This window comes from Homarus americanus, unplaced genomic scaffold (assembly GCF_018991925.1).
Source record: "Homarus americanus isolate GMGI-L3 unplaced genomic scaffold, GMGI_Hamer_2.0 scaffold33468, whole genome shotgun sequence".
Taxonomy (NCBI): Eukaryota; Metazoa; Arthropoda; class Malacostraca; order Decapoda; family Nephropidae; genus Homarus; species Homarus americanus.
The window spans coordinates 4,209,553-4,233,760 of NW_024714177.1; the positions used below are offsets into that span (position 1 = coordinate 4,209,553).

General features: G+C 38.2%; 2 protein-coding genes across 3 annotated transcripts; one reads left to right on the top strand and one right to left on the bottom strand.

Moving 5' to 3' along the window:
- Positions 1–970: 970 nt before the first annotated feature.
- On the top strand, positions 971–6,438 carry LOC121877250 (leukocyte receptor cluster member 1 homolog). The gene is made up of 3 exons (XM_042382903.1): positions 971–1,085; positions 2,532–2,631; positions 4,598–6,438. The coding sequence occupies exons 1-3, from the start codon at positions 1,063–1,065 to the stop codon at positions 5,762–5,764; spliced, it is 1,290 nt and encodes a 429-aa protein (XP_042238837.1). The 5' UTR covers positions 971–1,062; the 3' UTR covers positions 5,765–6,438.
- A 6,158-nt stretch (positions 6,439–12,596) lies between these two features.
- On the bottom strand, positions 12,597–23,933 carry LOC121877259 (glutamate receptor-like). 2 transcript variants are annotated; one of them, XM_042382924.1, is made up of 15 exons: positions 23,736–23,933; positions 23,124–23,166; positions 22,428–22,664; positions 20,734–20,894; positions 19,594–19,632; positions 18,472–19,356; positions 18,105–18,305; positions 17,723–17,881; positions 17,291–17,379; positions 16,921–17,012; positions 16,230–16,450; positions 15,287–15,398; positions 14,629–14,779; positions 14,121–14,235; positions 12,597–12,915 (listed from the first exon to the last, which is right to left on the bottom strand). In XM_042382924.1, the coding sequence occupies exons 2-15, from the start codon at positions 23,161–23,163 to the stop codon at positions 12,823–12,825; spliced, it is 2,595 nt and encodes an 864-aa protein (XP_042238858.1). In that variant the 5' UTR covers positions 23,164–23,166; positions 23,736–23,933; the 3' UTR covers positions 12,597–12,822. The 2 variants fall into 2 exon arrangements, with proteins under 2 accessions (XP_042238858.1, XP_042238850.1); XM_042382916.1 differs by lacking the exon at positions 23,736–23,933 and having other exon boundaries at positions 23,124–23,559.
- Positions 23,934–24,208: the final 275 nt, after the last annotated feature.

Below are 24,208 nucleotides of genomic sequence, written 5' to 3' on the forward strand. Positions count from 1 at the left end.
TTTGTTTCATTACATCTTAATTAATTGAATTATTATACATCCAAACGCATGGAAGTCGAATATAATGCTACTATCAATCACCACTCACCAGCTCTGCTCACCACGGAATCTCGGAGCGTTCTGCAGGGAGTGCCGTACAATATGTTGGGCAAACACAAGTGTATAGTCTTTGACCAAACACTATTTTCCTAACTGCAAGAATCTTCTAATGCAGCACTGTTGATGGAAGACAAACCTCTTCTCAAGGTGGATAGCCCACCTGCTGTCAACCTCCTATTTTCCCCACTTCTGAACTTTACCTTGTACTGTACCCTTCTTGCACCCTCAGAGCTAATGCTCTCTTCTCTCCGTATCACCAACCAACCAACCATTTTTACCTAGACTTCATTTTTAACTGCTACACCGGGGCAACTTCTGGGCCACTACAACGGTATTGACTCCCTAATATCAAGCTAAGCAATGTTAATGTATGATGTGTAAAAGCGAAATAATCTACTAATTTACGATGCATTGAATACTGTGTTAGACTGTCTAAGTACAGATATATTTTATTTGTATCTCCTTGCCCAATAATGAAATTTACTGCAACCTGCACGATGTCAGCAAGAGTAAGGAAGCCCAGTCAGGGCACAGACCAGGTCTTTCTAAATCTGCCTCTGGTTTAGATACATCTAAGAACCCGTGCATGTCTAGGTTAGCAAACAGAAAATTAGCTAAGAGGATAAAAAAAACGGAGTTTAACTTGAGTTATACACTATATACTGTATAGCGTTTTCTATGATACCATGAATACTACGAGCTTATATTCTATCATTGGTTTGCATTGAAAATATGTATGTAACAAACTTATAGATGCCATAAAAAAATTATACTATTTTTCATAATAAATTTTTCTCCATCAATAATATTTTAATCATTTTATAACCATAAAATAAATTTAGGTTCCTTATGTTTATTTGTTTACGTTTTATTTCCGTCGGGGCGGCGCTGGGAGGAGGACCATGGCAGATGACGTCCTTCACACACCTCACAACACAACTGAGTAAATGATCTTCAAGTGACATGAATATTTTACCAAAGAAGAGGTAAGTCAGGCACACTGCTTAACTGTGTATATTGTTTCATGGGGTCTTGTTGAGGTGAGGTAGTACATCAAATATTCTTAAAGGATAAGCTTTCATGGCTAAACCACAATTTTCTGCGAAATTTTGTTAAATATTTGGGTTATTATTCGTTTAAGCACATGACTCGGATCTAACTTATAATGATATAGTCTCATCCTAAGATAGTAGGTAAGATTGCAGTAAACAGCAACCACAGAATTACGGAAATTCACTGCACTCAATCGATAGAACTATTTTTCTGTGATAATTTTCTTATATTACATTATGTTAGGATTTCACATTTTTTTTATCAGATTCTTTGGTTGCTGTAATCTGTAATCTTACCAGATAATAAAGTTTGATTGGTTCAACTTATCTATGGCAGATCATATAATGTAAATAGTTAATAGGTAGTCAGGAGGTAGTGCGTTGATGTTCATGATGAAAAAGTTAAAAAAATTTATTACCAAATTTCTAATTTCTCCACCCATTTAAAATATTATTGAGGTAAGAAAGAAGTTACAATACAGTACATGAAGTAACACAATGGTGTTGGGTGGCTATAACTAATTTATGATATTCTGATGGATATTAAATACGTATATAATTTTTTTCCAATCATATGTTAGGTTTAGTAGAATTTAAAGATAAAATTGCAGATTACAGCAACCAAAGACTGATGAAAATATATGTTTCCTAACGTAACCTAATGTAATATAAGAAAATGATCATCGAAAAATTGTTCTATCGATTGAGTGTAGTGAATTTCCGTAATTTTGTGGTTGCTGTTTACTGCAATCTTACCTATTAAAATGGGTACCATCCTTTTAGTTGGGACTTTGTCTTATTAACAAGTCTCTGCTTAAAGTAGACCTATGGTAGTTATATTTCAACCCCCCCAAAATAAATAAAAAATCTACATTTGTTTATCAGCTTCAGGTTCCACCAACTCACAGCTAAATCTGTACTGATCAGTTTAGGCCTGTTGATATGTTAAGTAGGGTTAAGGATAGTGAAATTAGGAGTGATACACTGTAACAGGTAAGTTCAGTGTACAGCCTTCATAGTGGAGTGGTGGAGAAAATGAAAGGGGGAGGACCCTCTGGGTCTCGGTGATTCCCGCCACCCTCCCTCCCACCATTCGCTCACTTCACCCATTACAATGTTACTTATGGTAAACATTAGTGTATTTTATATTTATATGCATTTCAGTACAGAATATACAGGTATTTACAATCTGTTTGCATTTTCTTAGATGTAATGCATATTATGGGGATGAAGGGAGGCTGGAAATGCTATCTACATATTTCTTAAGTTTCTTATGGGAAACATTGATCCACTTAAAGTTGTTTCACATAACTTAACTACAACGTTAACCGAGGACTTACTGCTATTGATTTCTCGGTAACAAATTACCTCTGTTTGCAGGTGGCATGTGCGGACTAAGGATAACATCGCACGTGTGCGTCGGGATGAAGCCCAGGCCGCAGAAGAAGAGAAGCAGAGGGTCCAAAGGGCCAAGCTTGCTGTAAGGAATTTTTCCACTTTTTTTTTTTTTTTTTTTTTTGGTAATTTTTATTTAGATTATTAATATTAGGAACATATTTGTTATATTGTTATAAAAGTCTTGAGAAGGTATTTAAATATTTTATGTAGTAGTGAAGTTGCAAGGTGTGATGTCAGTCGTGTATTCTTTTATCCTCTTCACCACTGATCGGCTCGTTAGCCGCTTGGGCGATCGGTCACGTCTCTGTCCATCCACCCATCCAACACTGTTTTTTTTTTGTTTTTTTCAAGTCTACTGGACAATATACTGTACTGTATACAGTTTTTCCTAACAGTTTTTAGAAGTTAGACACAAACATTTTGGCAAGATAGTGGATGTCCTTATAATACTGCTCCTGGTAGGTGATACAGTACTGTACAATGCTTCTCAACTTTACTGCCTTTATGGCATAAATCATTTTGGGGCTAGTGTTGGATATGGGACACCCATTTTTTTAAATAAATTTCTCCAACAGTTTTTCATGAAGATTTTGAATTTTGAAATAAACATATTAGAGGGATAGTAATTGTTCATATCATACTTTTGTGTAACATTTGTTTTGTTGACTGCATCTTAAATCAGGAGGTTCCCTTTGTCCCTCTCATTGGTGAAGCCATGCCTTAATTAAATGCTGGAATAGGAATGACCAGATAAATACTTGTACAGGTACTATACTTACTCTTAGTACATACAGGGGTCCCCTACAGATAATCAGTGTTCAGTGTGAACTTGAATCACACTTTAGCAAAATCACACATTAGTGAAATTAACCTTTTTACTATGGGGATGCCAATTTTAATATTTTATATAGCCAATGTCACACAATTTTATTCAGCTTAGAGGTGACCCCATGCACAAAGAGTTAACCTCTAAGGAAAAATACACTGTTTGGTTAGGTTAGATTACTTTGAAGTACAGTATATAAAACTCCACACACACTGCAAGGTTTTAGATAGGAATATATGCTTTTAATGTGGGTATATTTACACCTTCACTATGAAATAATATAATTTACTCTATGAACAAGTAACTACACTTCGTGCATTTCTTGGAGATTGTGGTTGATGGTGGTTATTGAGGTGGTGGGTGGGTGTTGTGTGTGATAGGCACATATGTACATTTTTTTTTTCACTGGAAGACATGTTCTTAAAGATAGATAAATATTCACCATTATCATGAAATAACATTATTTTGCTCTACAAACTAGCAAATATAGCTTGTAAGTGCTGTAGTGTACTGTACTGTACTGTACTTAAGACATAGTGTCGGATTGTGGTTTGCAAATTGCAATGGTTTAGGGAGATGTGGCACATAGATAAGATGTGTAACAATCTATACAAGAGATGTGTGGTGATTGATGTTGCTTCCACCTTCTTGGAAGTTCACTGGGAGAACACATCCAAGGTGGCTGATGGGAGACTTAACCAAGTTTTCCACCACTCTCCCTTGAATATTTCTTGAACAAAGACTAGAAAACTCGCTTATTTATTCAAAATAATGGTAAGTGTTTTAGCAAACATTTATGAAGCACTAACTATTGTGTTGCTTCTATGTCTGTCTTTGATACCCCCAAAACGTTCTACACTACTGAGGGTATACGCAAACACTTGTTATCTTGAAAATAGGTTCTTATTCTCGTACGGGAGATAAATACTGAGGAACTAATAAAAGTGGCTTCCACACCATAAGGACTAGCGATCTCCACTCCCTGTATCACTCCGCACTGGCATGTACAGATGCCAGCGTTCACAAGCTGAATACATAATATGTAAATATGATAATAGATATACATAACATGGTGCATAATAAATGGAAACATTACATAGGATTGATACATGTTCTGTAATACTTTACTATACATAATTAATAGAGTAATATAAGAATACACAGCTTAAGGTACTACTTCTTGTCCATATTATATATTGCTGAATCAAGATTTATTTTGCAGGAGCAGGAAGCCCGAACTGCCTTCCTGAGAAACAAAGCTCGGTCAAACTATGATGGAGGGTATGAGGCGCCCCCAACAACACTGTCCAAGAAAGCTCCAGAAGCAGACATTTACACATCTGATGGAAACATCAACTTCTTCAAGGACCTGGAAGATGGAAAACAAACTGGGGCATCAAACAAGGAACATGAAGAGGAGAAAAAAGCTGAACAAGAAAAGTATGAGAAGAGCATAGGTTACCTGACCTACCTTGGTCAAGACTCTGTTGAATCAAAAGGAGGCAAGGCTTGGTATGAACTTGATACTGGTAAAATTACACAGAAAGATGATGCAGGCTCAGAATTCCAAGAGGTCGGATTGAAGAGTAAGAATAGAATGGACCCAATTAATGATATCATCAAATATGCTGGCCTAAAACCAGCAAAGAAGTTTGTACAAGCACCTAAAACCACGACAGAAATTATTAAGTGTGATATATATTCTGTACCAAAGGTGGAGAATAATTTCCTAAATGAGGTCAGATCAACAAAACCTTATAGAGACCGGGTTAAAAAACACAAGAAAAAACACAAACGGGGCCATAAGAAGAGCAAGAAATGTAAGAAAAAAAAGTTAAGTGATAGCAAAAGAGCAGAATACTACTCTGATGATGATGATGATGATGATGAAACTGAAAGGAAAGGAGAGAGAAAACTATATAAAGGATCTAAGCGAAAAAGAGAAAGTAGCAGTGATGAGTATGATGGTGATTCTAGGAAGAGAAAGAAAACCTATGATAGATGTAAGAAAAGATGTAAAGATAAATGGAATAGCAAAAACAGACACAGTAGGAAGAGTAGAAGTAGCAGCAGCAGTGGAAACAGTTGTGACAGCAGTAATAGTACAATAAACAGCTCCTCACAGTACAGCAGTGAGGACGAGGAAATTGCAAAAGAAAAACAGAGAAAACTTGAGATTTTACGAGCGGAGAGACTAAAACGAGAGGCAGAGGAGAGACGAAAAGCTGAGAGACTTCTTGCAGGAAAGAAGCCTGAGGCTCCTGATGCTTCTAGTGACCCTAAACCACCCTTTCAGCAGAAATATAATTCACAGTTTAACCCTCACTTAGCACGCCAGAACCAGGAGTCCAAGACTTTAGAAGCTGGAGTGAAGTATTGGCTACAGTAAAATTATTTTTGTCGATTACCTTAAGACTTCCAGTGTAAATTGGTTCCTACACACTGTATTGGATTTTGAAAAGGGTAGAAATCTCAAGTGCACAGCTTGTTTACTTTACATGTAGCTTTACATTTTAAATTTACTTAAATGTCAATACAGTACTTAAACAACAGATGGGTGCGAGGTTATCAAAGAAGGGAGTTAGACCCTATAATTGTTGGGAAGTCAAAGCATGTGCATAGAGAAATGAAAAAAAATTAAACTTGTTTAATCTAGGTATAGTGCAGTATTTTATAAATTAATTTATAGGCAATGATATGACAGTTTGATTAGTGTTTTGTTTGAGAAACAAAATTAATATGAAAATATTTGAATATTTTTTAATTGGACTTGCCATGATTGAACAAGGATTAGTAACACAATGTAAAAGAAAAATATACATTAAATTACAAAATATAAAGTATAAGTAATACCATTTAATAGTAAAAACTAGTTGCAAGTCAAGCAACAGTAGGGACAACTAACTCCTGTCAGGGCAGTCTGCTATGGTTTACTCATATGAATTAGTTGATACAGTGATCCCTCGGTTAAAGAACGCCTCGGTTAACGAAATTTCAGTTAACGAATTACCTTCCATAAGATTCTTCACTTCGGTTAACGAATTCCTTACAAATTTTTCCCAACATGTTTTCGCCTGCTTTTGCCTGCTCACCAGCTGTAGTATTAGTCCGCCAATACAGTAATCGGTTTTAGGGCTTAAATTTGTTACCATTTGAGTAAATATCAAGAAGGTTGTACTATTCAATAATTTTCCAAGTCTTATATTAAAGTTTTTAGTCATTTTAGCAATTATTTAACATAATTGAAGTACAGGGAACTAGTTTTTAGCGCGCCAAACAGCCACTTGACTCACCCAAAATGGCGTCAGTGTGTGTCCCTGCTCAGTGGAGGAAGCTTCTTTCTTGAGACTCTTTTGAACATAAATTATTTTTATGTTTTTACAGTACAATTATTGGTCATTCTGAAGTTTATTTTGCATATTGACAATATATAATGCAGTGCAGTGTTGATTTAAAGGAAATAATCATGAATTACACCAAGAGAGCTAAAATTTTATGGGTGAAATGGCAGCATGGGGAGACTTCTCTTCCACCCCAATGCCTTCTTTTCTCCCTTCTCCTCCACCCTCATTCTAATTCCCATCATCATCAACCAGGAGCCTTCTACATGCACACCTCAAAGTAAGTTTACTTTACTGCATTTATTTTTAGTTTGTATGTAATTTTCGGTGAGCTGGAACCAATTACCCAAAATCCCATTGAAACAATGGTTTCGATTAACGAACGACCTTCTGGAACGAATTGTGTTCGTTAACCGAGGGACCACTGTATATCAAATACCCCTGACCAGTAATTTGAGTACAAGCCATCTGTATTTGATTATCGACTTTTATTCATGTCTGAAACCTTTTGTATTATATTACAGTATTTCACCAGTGTTTTTGTACAGTGGGGTATGCTATAACGAATCTAATTGGTTCTAGAACCTTGTTCGTTATAGCATTCGTTCGTTATAGGATTAATACGTTCCAGGCCCCCAAATACAACCACTTAACACTGAAAAATATAATATAAAATTGTAAAAATTGCAGAAAAGTGCATAAATATGCATCTAAACCCCTGAAATAAAGATCATCATTAATACTTGCAATAAAAAAACAATAAATTAGTAAAAAAAAAAATTTTTTTTTTAAATAATGTTCGTTGTAGGAGTTTCGTTCGTTATAGCATTCTCAGTTTTATAGGTAAAACCGTTCGTTATAGGAATATTCGTAGTAGGATCCCTTCGTTATAGCATACCCCACTGTAAATATTTTCTCTTCTCTGTAAATTGTAATATTTACAACAGATAATTTATATTGAAATTTTCTTGGACAGTCGTACCGGTTTATATTTAGCAATACTGTACAGTATAATGCTTTTATAAATACATCCTGAGCTTTGCTTATTTCTGTATCCGTTGTACTTATTAACCACACATTGCTGGGCACCATGTAGCTACTGTACAAAAAACAATTTTAACACCAAAACTATTGTGTCTGGCGATTTGGCTCTTACATCTGAGAAATATTTATTGCTGCTTGTTTGTAAGGAGTGTTGTACAGGATATGTCCTCAAGGGATGTCTGGGGAAGCACCTCAACAAGTATAATCAAGGCCTGGTGATGAACAAGACAGAGAAGGATAGATTGGAAAAGTAGAAAAAAGAAAAACTAAAAATTGAAGAAAGAAACAATGAAAGAAAAATAGGAACACAATTTGAAAAATGTAAATACTGTACAGTACTTTACTGTATATAGGAGGAAAGTTTTATACATGACAGTTTTGACTTTGAGATTGCTTAGGTCAATTTTATGTCAAATCAGTGCTTGAACAAAAGCTATATTTTTACATTATTTTATTTAAATTATTTCCTGTCTAACCATGTCTAAAGATGTTTCCTTTTCTTTGATTTTCAGAAAGATGGAAACATGAAGAATCCTTCCACTCCATTTTGGTTACCAACCTTATATGTCGACACACAGTACAGTTGCTACATTCAAAATATTTATTGAAGGAATGCAATTTCATATGGGTATCAGGTAGAGTAAATCACCACTGTACTTAACCTCAAGAGATAAGAATGAAGATTGTTATTTTAGTTTTAGGTACTTCAAGTTTAAGTGTTTTTATGCATGAATCTCAAGTGTTCAGTTCTAAAATAGGCAAACCACTTTTAAGACCAGCAAGGTAGCACATGTTAACAAAACTTGCTTCAGAAAATATACTATAATAATGCAGTAATAATATTTATTCAGTAAAATTGTCATACAATCTATAATAATTGGTCTGACATGTACAGTAGTACCCGATTTACGCGGTCAATTGAACCCACAGGGTACTGCGGAAAGTGAAAACCGCATAAAGTGAACAACAGAACATATGGGATTAATTCCAATAGAGACTGGCCCGACCCCCAAACTCCACTTTTTCCAACACAATACCTATGTTGTAGTAAAAATAACATCTAAATTTTATGATGGTATGCTCACACAATTAATATTTAAGAGAAATACGGTCGCCAGGTTAATGTCCATTCAAATAATGGACTCAAATCCCCCCCACCCCCCTCTTTCCAGCTCACTAGCTCCTACCTCTCTGAGAAATGTTGGGTGAAAACACTAGATATTAACGTTTAGTAATAAATAATACCTCAGACTAAAGTTAGGATAATATAATTGACATTTCTGGATTCCTTGCAGGTCAGGGAATATTTTGAATGTAAACTTCATATATTCTACACAAAGGATAAGATATTTGCTTTGTGTAAACCAAATTATTACAGATCTAAAATTTGTATGTCTAATGCAAAATCCATGATGTTTATATTCAAAATGATCATCATATTGTAAGAATTCCAGCAATGTATATTATATTCTGGCCGGGTAATTTGTATGAATTTTATGAGCTAAATAAAAAAAATAAAAAATAAATTATACTTCACCGCGTATATGAGTAGATGCACCGCGGAAAGTGAAAGTCCAGTTCTGGCAAGGTTCCACGTAAATGAGAAATCGCGTTAGTGAAACCGAGAAATCGCGGAAAGTGAAACCGTGTAAAGCGGGGTAATACTGTATATAGACAATGCGGGTACAGTATTGTAATAATAATAATAAAAACGATTTATTGAAAGAGCATAGCAGCCAGAAGGCTGAAAATATACTGTTACATTATTGGGGAATGGGTCTCTTGATTGACAAATAATATACAAGTAACCTAAGTGATACAAATATGATATACAGTGACCCCTCGTTTAACGAACACCTCGGTTAACGTAATTTCGATTAACGAACTGCCTTCCATAAGGATCTTCAATTCAGTTAACGAAAAAAAATTCGGTTAACAAAGTTCTTACGAACCGACCTCAACATGTTTTCGCTTGCACTGACCGGGCAACCAGCTTTAGTATCAGTCCGCCAATACATTAATCGGTTCTAGGGCTTAAATTCCTTACTATTTTAGTAAATATCAAGAAGTTTATACTATTCAATAATTTTAAAAGTTTAATATTCAATTTTTTAGTCATTTTAACAATTATTGAACATAATTGAAGGTAAAGTGACTAGTTTAATGCGCGGCATCCAGCCTCTTAACACAGCAAACAGGAGTTAGTCTCTCTCTGTTTTCACTGGAGGTAACATCTTGCTTGAGACTCTCTTCAACTAAACGCTTTTTTCTGTGTTTCCAAGCAAATTATTGGTCATTTTGAAATATATTTTACATATTGACAATATATAATGCAGTGCAGTGTTGATTTAAAGAAAATAATCTTGAATTACACCAAGAGAGCTAAAATTTTATGGGTGAAATGGCGCCATGGGGTGACTTCTCTTCCACCCCAATGCCTTCTCTTCTTCCTTCTCCTCCACCCCCATTCTAAATCCCATCATCATCATCCAGGAGCCTTCTACATACACACCTCAAAGTAAGTGAACTTTTCTACCATTTTTGTTGAATTTAGGAAATTTTCGGTGAGCTGGAACCAATTACCCAAAAACCCATTGAAACAATGGTTTCGGTTAACGAACGACCTTCTGGAACGGATTGAGTTCGTTAACGGAGGGGTCACTGTATAATAACTAAGTTGGGAGAAGGCACACTACAGGGCATTTCAACTTAGTGACAGTGCAAAAAGGTAATTTTGATTGGGAGTTAACACACTGGATGATTACAAGTTATTGATAATTTTTACAATGGTTGGGTCTGGGCTGTTCACATAGCGATCAGTACATACTCGTATGGGCTGGATGCAGTTGTGGTGTCGAACAGCAATTCAATAGTAATAAAACTCAATATTTACCAATTACACTTTGTAAATTAGATGATCTCCCACCAATTATATTTCAGGACGCTATCATCCTGCCAAATTCTGAAATAAATATGTTAGGCCTCACCATTTCCTCCAATATGTCCTGGAAATCATACATCGTTAATATAGCTAAAGCTGCCTCCCGGCAGTTGGGAATGCTGTACAGATGCCGTAGCTACTTCACTCCTGAGCAGTTGCTCCAAGTATATAAGGGATTCATTCATCCTAACTTGGAGTATTGCTCTCATATCTGAGGTGGCTCTTCTTCTGTCCAACTATTAGATAGGGTGGAATCAAAGGCATTTCATCTTATTTACTCTCCTCCTTTAGTCGACAATCTCTCTTCCCTTTCTCTTCGCCGCAACGTTGCTTCACTGTCTCTCTTTTAAAGGTACTTTAACGGGCAATGTTCGGTGGATTTGGCATCCTGTGTACCGCCGGCAAGGCCGTGGGCTCGTAACATACGTCTTGCCCACAGTGCCCACCGTTTCTGTGGATGTCAGTCACACGAGAATAACCCATTGTAGTACCTCCTTCTTTCCTCACACAGCCAAACTGTGGAATGCTCTGCCTTCTGTGTTTCCATACTTATACAATCTGTCTCACTTTAAAAAGCTGGTTTTCCAGCACCTTTGTGGTTTAGCTTAACACAGTACAGTATAACCTTTTTCTTCTCTATTTTCAATTTCTTTCTGTTCTTTTTTTTTTTTTTGCCCCCCAGGCCCCGTTGTGGGTTGTTTGACCTGTGCACGGGTGGGCTAATTCCCGTTAAAAAAAAAATTGCGGATGAGGGATCTTGGGTGGAAATAAGAGCCGGTGTCGAGGATGGTGCAGAAGCTTCTCAACAAATTTGCAGATGAGGTCGTGGTGATAATCAGAGAGAACCGAGAGGGTCAGTGTGTTGAGCGCTTCTTGATATGTGGAGGAGGAGGGGGAGAGAATAATCTTGCATGCTCTCTTTTGCACTTTTTCTAGGTGTCTCTGTTGTGTGGCATTTAGGGAAGAAGACCAGGCAGGGGAGGCTTAGGTGAGCTTGGAAAGTATGAATGTTGAGTAAACACTGAGGAGCTCGGGTGCGGGAACTCCGAGGGACTTGAGTCGGCGGAGAAGATGGAGACGAAAACTGGAGGATTTGACAACTGTACAGTACTGACGTGTTGTTTCCAATTTGTTTTGTTATCTATAGTGACGCTGATGAGCTTAGTGGAGTCCACGACTTGGAGAGTATTGGGGCCCAAAGTAATGGAGGGAGGTGGGACAAGGTTGGAGTAGAGGTTGATGTGCATAACCATGGTCTTGGTTTGGTTGATGGTGAGGGTGGTGTTGACATCTCAGCTGTAAAGTGTATATTGTGCAGGTATACAATTTCCAATGTACAGTCAAAGAAAAACCCACATTAGTACACTTACCATGCCTTATGTTCTGGAACCTCAAAGCTTCGCTGTCACTTTACCTAAACTTTTTGTCATGGTTTTCTGAACATGACGCTAAAGGGGTATAACACAACTTTTTCCTTTGCCTTTACTTAGACAGTGCAGTTGTACAAACAATGGTAAACACTAAAACAATGTGACTAAGGATTAAGTAACAAAGCATCAGATGCTTATTTCCAATAGGGTCCAGTAGGGAAAATAGAGCCAGTTCAATACTGGAAAAAAATGAGGAGAACTTTGTACCTGTCTGTATCTTCACTGGCTTCTTAAATAATGTGGTGATTTACATTAACCCTCCATTCACCATAAAATAACAGGAGATTACAAACTACCTGTACAGTACTATCTATTTCCATAAAAGGAGCAGAGGGTAGAAGGGATTTGGTACATATTCTGTACTCATAAAACAACAGAATATCTAATTTGTAACTTTGTGTAAGCTCTGTGAGGATTTCTATAATCTAATTAGAAGGAATATAAAAAAAGTAAAATTTTGATTGTGATATATCAATTTTTTATTGCATTAAGTGAAGAACAGATGAATATTACATTGGATTTGCATATTCTCTGATAGTGGATACATTACTCTACATCCACTGTAGTGGTCTCGCACAGTAATACAGTAGCTCTTCCTCTTTTAAGACAGAACAGAGAAAAGTATCACATGTAAGTCAGAGTGATAACATGAAGTCTTCAGGGTCCCTGACAGGATACTGCAGCTTATTTTCTATGACCCACAAAACCTGTAGATAATTTCTGAGATGAAGCCCAAGAGGGATATGATGTACCCGACAGCCAACACAAAGAATGCACTCTGTACCTGTGGAATGCATAAAGTCACATTTTTGAAAATGAAAGAGAAGAACACACACTAAACCAGGTTGTAGTAAGTACTTTTGTAATTTTGTTTAATACAGTACTGTACAGTAAACCCTCTATAACTCGGCATTTGATAACTCTGAATTTCATATAACTCGTCATGAATATGGTCTCGGAATGTTTTAGTATAACTCGGGAAATGCCGAGATATATAAAATTATCTGAGAAAATCTCAGCATATCTGGCCACCTGCATCACCTCCCATACCTCTGTGTCACCTGCCATACCTATGTGGCACCTAACATACATCTGTGTCTCCTAATATGATGCTTCATTCTTTGCCTGCAGTGCTGAATAAGTGTTACCTTTTTACAGTTAGTACTAATTACATGTATTTGTAGGAGGGGAAAATGCCTCGATAAGTCGGAATTTCGGATAACTCGGCAGGGCCAGAGCCTCATATGTGCCGAGCTATCGAGGGTATACGGTACTGTACATGTGTACAGTACTTGGAAATTTAAACATTAATGAACTTTTAAGTATGGCAACTTACGGAGTACAGTACAGGATCTTGTATTGTACAGGTATGTTTAAAATCTTGTGCTTGATACAGATAATAGAAATCCCATTCAGAATTAACTGTTAGTTAACAAATTTTGCCATAAATTTTTTACCTACCTCAAGCATCTACCTCTGGAATAACAAAAAAATTTTTGGATTTAAACTACTGTAATTTTGGAGAAGCATTTACAAATGAAAGTATGATTTTCTTAGCTCTATTTAACTCATTAGAATGCAGGACGAGGGACAAAATAATATATAAGCACACAGTAAATGAAAATTAACGACCTACACCCAGGTTTTCTAATTTCATTGGATTGTAGTCACTTCAATTTGTGTTTCCCAGTAACTCAAAATAACTTGTCAAAGAGATACTGTATAATGTTGTTTCTGAGGTGAATTTTAGGACTGAAAATACATTAATACACACACATAACTACCTTTCCTTTCCTTACCCCTGTCTTACCCTGTCCTATTTCCTCTCTCCTTACTTTACCTCTCTATCCTTGTTCTCTCTCTCCATCCTAACTTATTCCCCTCCTATTTTTTTTTCAGACACTCCTGTATTTATTGCTGTTGTACCTGTATGTACCTGTATTGTTGCTTCTAAAAAATAATTTTAATATAACTGGAGTACCAACTGACCTGATTAAGACTAAGGGCATCCAGATTTCCTATGGCAAGTTCTCTCTCACAGGAGGTCGAGTAGTAGTTGTCTTTAATTTTCTCAATTATTCCAAAGGAACGCAGCCGCTGAAGTCTGAGAAATGATTTTGCCCGGTTGTCACTTTAGAATAGTAGATGCTTATGGTCATTACTAATACATGTACAGTATCAGACAAATCATGATGTTAAATATTTGTATGTAACCGACACTTATGCCTGGCTGACACAAACCTGACTGTCACTCTTGCCTAACTGACACTTGACTTGTAGACATTCACATTTAGTTGTCTCTCATTCCTGACAGACTGGTTAATGATCACTTAAAGTCATCATCCATATCAGACCAATATTAACCAAATAACCTACAAACCAAACAGACACTTACACATAATGAACATCAGTATCAGATCAAGACACCCTTACTAGGTTGATGCAAGTTAAACTGACATTATCATCAAACTGATGCTAACACCAAATTGACACTCACGCTAAATCTATCTGCTCCTTGAAGACAGAGTTTTGAGGATGAGCCATAAGGTCGAGGTCTGCTTTGAGGACTTGTCGAGAAATATAAAATCGACACTGTGATCCCTGCGACTCAAACTTGGCAGCTCGACCCACACCCGAAGAGTAGGTGTCTGTTGGAGGATCAAAGAAACAGTGATTGAAAAATGGGGTTTGTGAGGCAAGGTATGTTTGTATTTATATCTCTGTATTTGTATTAGTATATGGCATGTGGTTCCTTGGCATGAAACTAGAGGGAAGAGAGTACTGCAATGATCACAAAAAGTAGATAACTTACTGGGTAAATATTTTACATACTGTATTGTACTTCATAATTATGTAATATTTCGGTAAATACAGTACTGTATTCAATTTAAAGAAAACTAAAAACAAATAAGAGATACACAGAAATACAGAAAAATATAGATAAATTTACAAATTACACAACTCACAAGTTACAGCTATAATCCAAGACATGACACACACACACACACACACACACACACACACACACACACACACAGGCATAATTTCCATATTCCTTGTTGGAGTTGAGGGCAAGGAAAACTGAACAGAGTATCTGTACAGTATAAAGAAAGACAAGTGGATGAGTTTAAGTTGTGAACAAACACAATTCTTACCTATAAGGGCATATTTCCCTTGTTGGATCAATTGGAAGAAGTCCCAAGTGTTGAGGAATGAATCTTGATGGAATTTCAAGTTGGCTGCGATGGGGCTATAACTCTCAAAGTTCTGAAAATTCATGTGAAATACGTAAGACTAGAAGGGAATTTAGAAACAAAAAAGATATCAGGTGGATACAGGCCATAAACTGGCACTTGTACCATATGAGTTACAGGAAGAGTAGTGAGTACAGTAACACACATCACATACAGGTTGAGATAGTCAGTTAATTGGGATCTCGTGAAGATTTGACACCAGGGTAAGTTGGGATACTTAAACTTCAGGTGGGTTTAGTTGGGGTACCAAATCTTCAGGTGAGTACTGAGGGACACTATCACATGATTAGACACATCAGGGAGCAACGTTCGTGGGGTGACTAGTGAGGTCCACTGTGAGTTCTTGACCCGAAGTTATTGTACAAAAAAAAGTCATGCTTCCTTATTATACAGACAGATAGCAGTAGATCATGGGGTGCAATGCCTCTGAGATCCAGGCACATGGTATCATCGGCAAGATTTTGTGGTGGATTAACAACTGGCTCGAAGACAAGCAACAAAGAGTGGTAATAATGGAGTACATTCTAAATGGAAAAATGTTCTCAGTGGAGTACCACAAAGGTCTATCCTTGAACCCACCCTGTTTGTGATTGACATGAACGACATAGATGAGAGTATATGGAGCCACATTGTCGAAAGGATATACGAGTAGTTACCGTATACTACTAGCACTGGCCCATATCGGGTATCAGTCACATTTCCTCCCTCAAAGTCATTTTTAACCCAGGCCCAGTGGACTGCCAGCTCGGTACAATAACTACCTCACTGTCGCACCCATATACAGAACAGTTACAGTCATAGGCCATCATAAGAGATACAGTAAACAAATACACTTCAAACTTACTACAACAAAATGATAATATACAGTATTCTTGCGGACAATGGGTGTGACAGTATCCAGCCTCTCCATCAGATCAATGGCGGAGTCTATGGGTGCTGCTCTCCTTGGGACGGCGAGGAATGCGATGATGTAACTCTGATAGATCCCCACCAGTGACACCACCGCCAGGAAGAGACAGGAGGATGCCACCCGTGCTGACCAGGAGAGACACCAGGTCTTGCTGCCTGTGGTTATAGGGAGCGAGTTGGTATCGGAGAGATGTGATGAGATATGGTTTCTTTCTCTGGTTTATTCGTCATATCACTTTATTTATTTCCCCTATGAGGACGATGGTTTAGCCCTTAGCTTAGGGGATGGTGGTTTAAGACATAACTATAGTATAGGAAATACAATAAGTGAGGATTTACAAGTAAATCAAGGAACATAAAGTGCAGATTTAAATTAAACAACACCTGGAGATTTAAATTACAAGAAATACAAAACCAGTTAAGCTCTGTATCCAATTCATTATGGAATAAATACAGAATGGAAGTGACAACAATATCAAGATCGGGGTATAAAAATTGAGGCAAATATGTAGCAAGCGAATAACTAACTGATTAAATGAGCCTAATTTAGATGGTTAGATTATTAATATTTTAGGGACCTGTTAGTACTAGGGCCCACATGACCTGAAACAAGCGAGAAAACCAACTCTGAGTGACGAAGAGCTTCAGTGTGGCGGCCAACACGCCTTGGTAGGTGGACTGGCACTCCTGTTGTGTCACTCCTCTGCCACCATTACACCTGAAACATAAACAAATTTTATAATTAAAACTGCTCGTAATAACCATAAGTAATATTTCTATATCAAATTACAGAACCTTAAGTAATTATTTAATTCAGTATTGCGGTTGGTTTTACATTTTAATCCATTACTGTATTTGGTATTTTTTCAACAAATATCATGGGAGAAATATCTTTGTATTCATCAAATACAAAGTGAAGTGTGACCAGCACTGCACACCTAATTGTAGAGTTGAGTACATCTCAGTGAGAACTTTCCTGCAGATAAAAGGACGGACCTGTTAGCTCCTGGGTGTCTCAGGAAATAGTCCATTGCCCATAATAAGCTCCCTGTTAACACACCGGTCACCAGGATCGACAGCCATACCTACACAACGGATGGATAGTGTTAGTGATGAGTCTGATGACGAAAGCACAACTCTAATAAACAGAAAGGAATAATTAGTGTCAGAAATAGTTAAGTTCAACCAGAGATGGAAGAAATACGTATAACGCTGGTGCCCTTGTGAGAGAGAGGGCAAAGTCTTTCTTACGACAATAACATCCACAAAACACTGGGATGATGACATACTTTGCCTTGCAAAGAAGAAAGAGGGGTTAAGAAGAATAAAGAGGTCGAGGAAGTTTCCAACCAGTTAACGGACCCGGGGTGTAGATCCAAATCATCTTTATAATACTTAGCGCCCATCTAACACTGTCGAAGGACATACCCAACTTGAGAATATCTGAAGGAGGAGGAAGGGTCTCTGGAGAGGCTGGGGTGCTTGTGAGACGATGATGACACCATCCGTACTGAACCACTCGCTAAAATCCACCGCCTGCGCCCTGGCCCACGACGGTGAGAAATCCAGTGGGGATAGGTCAGCCTCCTAATGGTGAAAAAGGGAATTTCAGGGAGACTACCTTTGTGTATGAATAAAACGAAAGGAGAGCATGTCTTACAGATCGTGAAGAAGGAGAAGAAAGGAATAAGTCAACATGTTTAGGGATTTCTGGCCAGTTCACCTTTTGGCTATTTTAACAATAAGTCATTTAATCCAGACGATAATGAACTATGTTAATGTAAAACTACTGGGAGAGAGAGAAACACACCCCTCGAATCAAGAAGCCCAGCATGCCATTCCAGGAACCATTGGGGAGCTGACTGCCGAAGGTGTTGGTGGCGGTAATGACAGCAGAAAAGTTGAGGCTCCTTTCCAGGATGCGGATAACCTCGACCACGTAGCCATCCACATCCTGCAGGGAGCTCCTCACATTGCCATCTGGTCCCTTCACCTCAAACACTCGAGGTTTCTTAAATGAGGAAGTGGACATAGAAAATGGTTATGGTGAAAAGATTTTGTGTGTGTGTTTGTCTGTAAACTGTGTTGAAGTACATCTGTGTTTGTCATTATTTGCAAATACTGAGTATATGAACATAAATAAATAGTGTGTGTGTAATTTTCTCACTGTAACCTACATGCACGGTTGTCAGAATCAGATCTCTGCCATGGAAACTTGCTGAAGGTGTTGCTTGTAGTGGCCCGTCAAGGAGGAGCCCGGAAAACTTGTTCCATACCCCGACTTTCCGGAGGACGACGCTACCGTCACCTGGAGTCACTGCCATATGGAGACCCACTTGAGGTATAGAAGAGAAACTGACGATGTCTCTGTCATCAATCTGTCGTATCGTCCTGTTTATGCTGCCATGATACTCATTTGTTTTAGTTTCCCATGTGACTCTAAGGGGGCCTCGATGTACAATTGTTTTGGTATGTTCTCTCAAGCTGGCAGTGACCAAGGTTCCTCCTAATCCACTCTGATCCACCCCTCGTCCAATCTCCCAACTTCTCTCTGGGATTTTAACACCACAATTCAAGTACTCATCTTCTTTCAGTTTATCTTTGACGTTTTTCGTTATATGTTTTAGGGACAAATTAATTTCTTCGTTACTATAGTTTACCCTCATGTTTCCTTCTTTCTTGGTGAGTTGCTTATTATAGTTTGTATCTAGTCGTGTTTCGTCTGTCGTTGTTTTCAATGGCTTCATCTTGCCTGGAAGGATCGCTCGACCTTCACCCACAAGTGCAACACCCGAGTCCACACCATCCCTCACGAGCGTCAATTTTTGTTTTTCTTGATCATCGCCAGGTCTCTCATCCCCATCTTTCTTATCTTTCTCGACATCATACCCTTCCTTGTTCTCCTTGGATATGCTCCTTCTCCTCCTATGTGAGTGAGAGTCTCCAAGAGGCTGATAAACGTGAAGCAGGAGAACATTCAGCTTCTCTGGAATGTTGGCCTCCAGGATCCTGTTGAAGTCCGAGTCTTCACCTTCAGTAGACACAAACAACAACTGTGTTTTCTGGAATGGGGAAAATAAATGCATCAGATTTTCATACAGAAATAAAATTCAGACAATAACTTTCACCTCTCAAGTGTTCAAGCAACGAAAAGTTAATAAATATAAGCAAATATATAAGAATAGATACAGAGGATTATTGAATCTCTGCTCTAAAATGTTTGTTAAAATATACGTGAAGGGATAATCCAGTTATATCATCCAAAACATATTCCATCTGTACAGCCAATTGTATCTCACTTGTATGTTTAAGGTCTTGTTGGCCACCAGCTCCTGGATCTGCCACAAGAAGAGACATATGTAGAAAATTAAACAACAAATCAAATATTACATTCATGGAAAAGATATAAAGTTGATGTTTCTTTACAAAATGTGAGATGTGACCTGAGAATAAGCAGTCAGTGGGTTCCTCACCACCTTATCATGATGTTAACAGCTGTAGTCCACCCAAGGGTTGGTTCACCATGGACAAACACCCGATAGTGTACTGATTTATTGCCCAGGGTACAAGAATCATTTACAAGGAGGGAATCGAACCTGGGACCATTCATTTGCGAGGTAAACACTCTACCACTGAGTCATGGGTCCACAGCAGTTATAGAATCAGAAGATGTCAACAAGAAATGAGACTATCTGGTACAACATTCTCTTGTTTTGAAACTGGAAATCCTTTTACATCTCAGATTTCATGAAGATAAATGGCGAGTGACATACATAGAAGAAAAGTTAGGTGCCCAGCGACTACGACACGTCCTCAATACACAATGGACCGATTGTTTTTAGAGAAGACATTCCAAGAACCATCAGTGATTCATGGCTAAATTATTATTATCTAACCCATGGAATCTGATGGATGAACCAAAAGAAAATGTACTGACAACAGATTGGTATAATTCCAGCGGTGTGTGAAAGTGTTGCTGAAAGAAAAAGCATAAAATTTTCTGTGTGCACTTAAGGATACGATTATATTGTTTATTGACTTGTGTTAGAAACGAACATCTATGTATGTACAAAGCGAGTGGCATACGAGACGACCTGTAACCGACCGACGTCCTTGGAATGCTGTAGAAAAAGTTTACTGTTGCATAATTGACAGGATGCCGTTATGTGTACCACGACAGGCGCAACAGAGTCAAGTAATAAATTAATGCCCAACACACGAACACTAGCTAGTATTGTGAAGGTTGTATAGCTAAGTGTCTGGAGGAATTTCCATCACGCTCATGCAATGTACATGCTTACTTTGTGCTTTATTTTTTTGGGGGGCTCTCAGTCCACATTTCCTAGTCTCCACCAGTCTCATCAGTTATCACCCTTCACTCTTATCCCATCACACCACCCCCCTTCTCTCTCTCTCTCCCACTCCTTATTCTGCCTCACCAAAATCAGTGACTGAAGGAGCCAGAAGGTGTGGCCCACTAGGACATGCGTGGCCCCCTGTTTGTAGGAGGTATGGACCAGGGAGACTCGCCAAGCTAGTGAGGTCCATACACTCATAGGGGTCCGGCCCGCACTCCACACCTTACCCACGAACTGTTCATCTGTAAGTAATGTAAATATTGCATGATAAAAGCAACCCCTCCAATATCACAATATTCTATAGTTAGGTCGAATGTAAATGTATTAGATCAGTGGATATATTAACAAGATAAAGGTCTAAATTGGATATTATATCTTCCAAATCCAAGCGATTTTAGTATATATGTGGATGATAAATTGTCACAACTAATATAAATATTCATTTAATATGATCAAAACAGGTTTAATTTCTGCCAGGGATTCGGGGGTTTGCTAGTGAGCTTCAGACCTCATGATGACGATTGTGACGAATTAGCCATCAGTCAGCTTCTCAGAGATCAACCTTGTCAAATATCAGTTCTTGGAGAAACACATACAATAAAACAATAAAGCCTCGTTGATAAGATACGAAGAGATTAGAAATTGATATCTTTCATTAGTTACAATACATAAGCGTGAGATTATTTCATCTTTCAGGACTGCGGTTTAAAAAATCACTTAATTTTTTAGATCTGTCGGAAATGAGACACTCAACATTATAAAATGTGTAATATATAGAACATAACAATACAGTAACTCAACCTTTATGATCAGTTGCATTTCATTTCCAGTATAATTCGTCACATTGAAAACAAATAATGCAATATGAAATCTAAGGTAAATGTGCATGGATGTTAGCTTACATCAAAACCGAATTAAGAAAATGATTATTATTGGTGTCATAAAATCGCCAGATGTCGGCACGTGATTGGCCAGTAACAGGGTGATACCAAGGGAGTTACAGCATACTAGTTCCTCTGTGTATGTTCCTTGGACGTGACAATGGTGCTCGAGAAGTGGTTTTTTATTTGTCATTCTCGCCAAATTATAACAAGTCGTGAATAAGTGAACATGTTAGATACATTCACGACGTTGGTCCACTGGTAGGGGAAGACGGCGCACCACTGCTCAGGTAACGGGGGGGTTAAGTTATATGTTTATGTAGCCCAGTTCATTTTCCCCCAGCGATACTGACTTGGATTTTGTTTTGATCTTATTTCTTCATTTTTTTAAGGGGTTACATAAAATTCACATTATATCTGGATTTACTGTTTGTGTTTCTTGAGTGTAAGGCTTTATATTTATCGGTACTGAAGCTCATATACCACTAGTTGTAAACAGTACATTAGTTTTTTCCACGTCGCCCTGTAACAGTTGACGGTCGCGTGAAACACGTACTTACCGTCTGGTTATAATCACTAAATTTTTATATTCTGATTCGTTACTCTTGAAGTTGAGAACGATAATAATAATTTAGCATGTCTTAGCAATTTTTCACTGGAAGAACAGTAAGATATCACACAGGCAACAAATATAACACTGGTTTAGGCATGATAAAACAATAAAATTTAGCAGTTGGAGTAGTATTTATTAGGTAAGGCAAAGGATGATTATATAAGTTAGTTAAGGTATGATATCATGCTGCTGTAGGAGACAGAGGGTAGGTTGATTGTGTAAGAAAGCCAAAAATTAAATACAGGAGGGCAAAGATTCTCACCTGAGGGGGAGGTACTGACCAGGAGCATCGCTGAAACAGAGGTGAACCTGACCAGCCGTCCTGCGGAGGGCCTCAGGAAGGTTAACAAGGGCTAACTCCGTCGCCGTACTGAGGGCTGTAAGCCACGCTGCTGGCACTGCCGGAGAACCCGTGGCCTCAAGACCCGCAGATACAGAACCCTGGACCATGTCTTTAGGTTCTGGGGCCGCACCGGCACGATGACCATTTAAAAACGTACCTACCAATACCACAATACCTGAAGAAGTACATGAATTAATATTATTACTGCTTTCACTTCCTCAACTGTAAAGTCAGGTACCCTTTATGTCTGGGGTCGCCCGGACCCAAAACATGGGGTCGAGGCGAGAACAATAAAGAGTTCAACAAAAACGGCCAGTTATTGATCTTGAAATAATTGTTAAGCTCTTGTCAGCGAGACGTATTGTGTAAAGATTAATGAACAAAAATTGATCGTGAATTGATCTTTTTATCTTTGGGGAGATGACTTTGGTAGTGTTGCTGCTGGTTGGGGTACAGTACAGTACAGAATTACATCTAGCACAAAGAAAAAGACTGGTGATGAATCATTCACTTACAACTGTTATGCTCAGTACACTTAATAAATAGGTTTTATTTATTCATCACTTGATTCCTTCTCAACAACCTGCTTTAAATAATACATTAACATTCAGTAAACACTACCCGGTATCCTTACCATACAACAGGAGCCAGATGGGTGGACCAACGACTGACATATTCTGTAAAGATCGCAAATTAGTTTTCATTATTGTAACCCCAATAATATTCTTCATATAACTCAATACTGATACCCCAATACGTACCATTCTATACTAAGTAATTAATCTAATTTGAATAGAGTTTAAGACTATAGAGGTAGAGTGTCAAGACATACTGGACGTTAATACAAGGACAAGACTCTGAGACAACGCACACAATGCTAAAAACAAAAGGCATATTGGGGGAAAGAAGTTGATGGTAAATAACAAAAAAGTGAAACAAAATATTAACAAATTGTGCAGAGTTTGTGAACATGTGTTGAAGAAAAGATGTTCTTGTTGGTGGTACTTGCGGTGGTGGTGGAGGACGTACTTGTAGTGATGGTGGTGGAGGACGTACTTGTGGGTGGTGGTGAAGGACGTACTTGTAGTGGTGGTGGAGTACGTACTTGTAGTGGTGGTGGAGTACGTACTTGTAATGGTGGAGGACGTACTTATAGTGGTAGTGGAGGACGTACTTGTAATGGTGGTGGAGGACGTACTTGTAATGGTGGTGGAGTACGTATTTGTAATGGTGGTGGAGTACTTACTTGTAATGGTGGCGGAGGACGTACTTGTAGGGGTTGGTGGAGGACGTACTTGTAGTGGTAGTGGAGGACGTACTTGTAATGGTGGAAGTATTGTTCAGACGACCAATGAGTGAGTGAGCTTACGGGTTTCTTGTCCCTATACTAGATAGTCCAGCATCGATCCTTCATGCGCGTCGACGTAAGGGTGGGGTCATGGTCTGAGGGTGGGGTCATGGCTTAAGGGTGGGGTCATGGTTTAAGGGTGGGGCCTTGGTTTAAGGGTGGGGGCCATGGTCTGAGGGTGGGGCCATGGTCTAATGGTGGGGTCACACCAAACACAAACATTATTGTAACATGTATTGGCGACTGTGTTATTAGCAGAGTTGTGAAAATGACACGAAATTGTTTGCTGTGTCAGTGTTGGAGCATTGTTGAGTGAACTGACAATGTTGCCATCTTTTATCCAACAAGTTGACGACGAAGTTACTTATACT

Bases quoted from the DNA above. Each gene is read 5' to 3' on its own strand.
- LOC121877250 (XM_042382903.1), top strand. From the start codon at position 1,063: ATGAATATTTTACCAAAGAAGAG. The intron at 1,086-2,531 runs GTAAGTCAGGCA...CTCTGTTTGCAG, and splicing joins AATATTTTACCAAAGAAGAG to GTGGCATGTGCGGACTAAGG. The intron at 2,632-4,597 runs GTAAGGAATTTT...TTTATTTTGCAG, and splicing joins TCCAAAGGGCCAAGCTTGCT to GAGCAGGAAGCCCGAACTGC.
- LOC121877259 (XM_042382916.1), bottom strand. From the start codon at position 23,253: ATGGTACGTATTGGGGTATCAGTATTGAGTTATATGAAGAATATTATT. The intron at 19,633-20,733 runs GTGAGGCAGAAT...TTCTTGTGGCAG, and splicing joins TCCTTCAGTCACTGATTTTG to ATCCAGGAGCTGGTGGCCAA. The intron at 14,780-15,286 runs GTAAGAATTGTG...ATCCTCCAACAG, and splicing joins AGGGAAATATGCCCTTATAG to ACACCTACTCTTCGGGTGTG.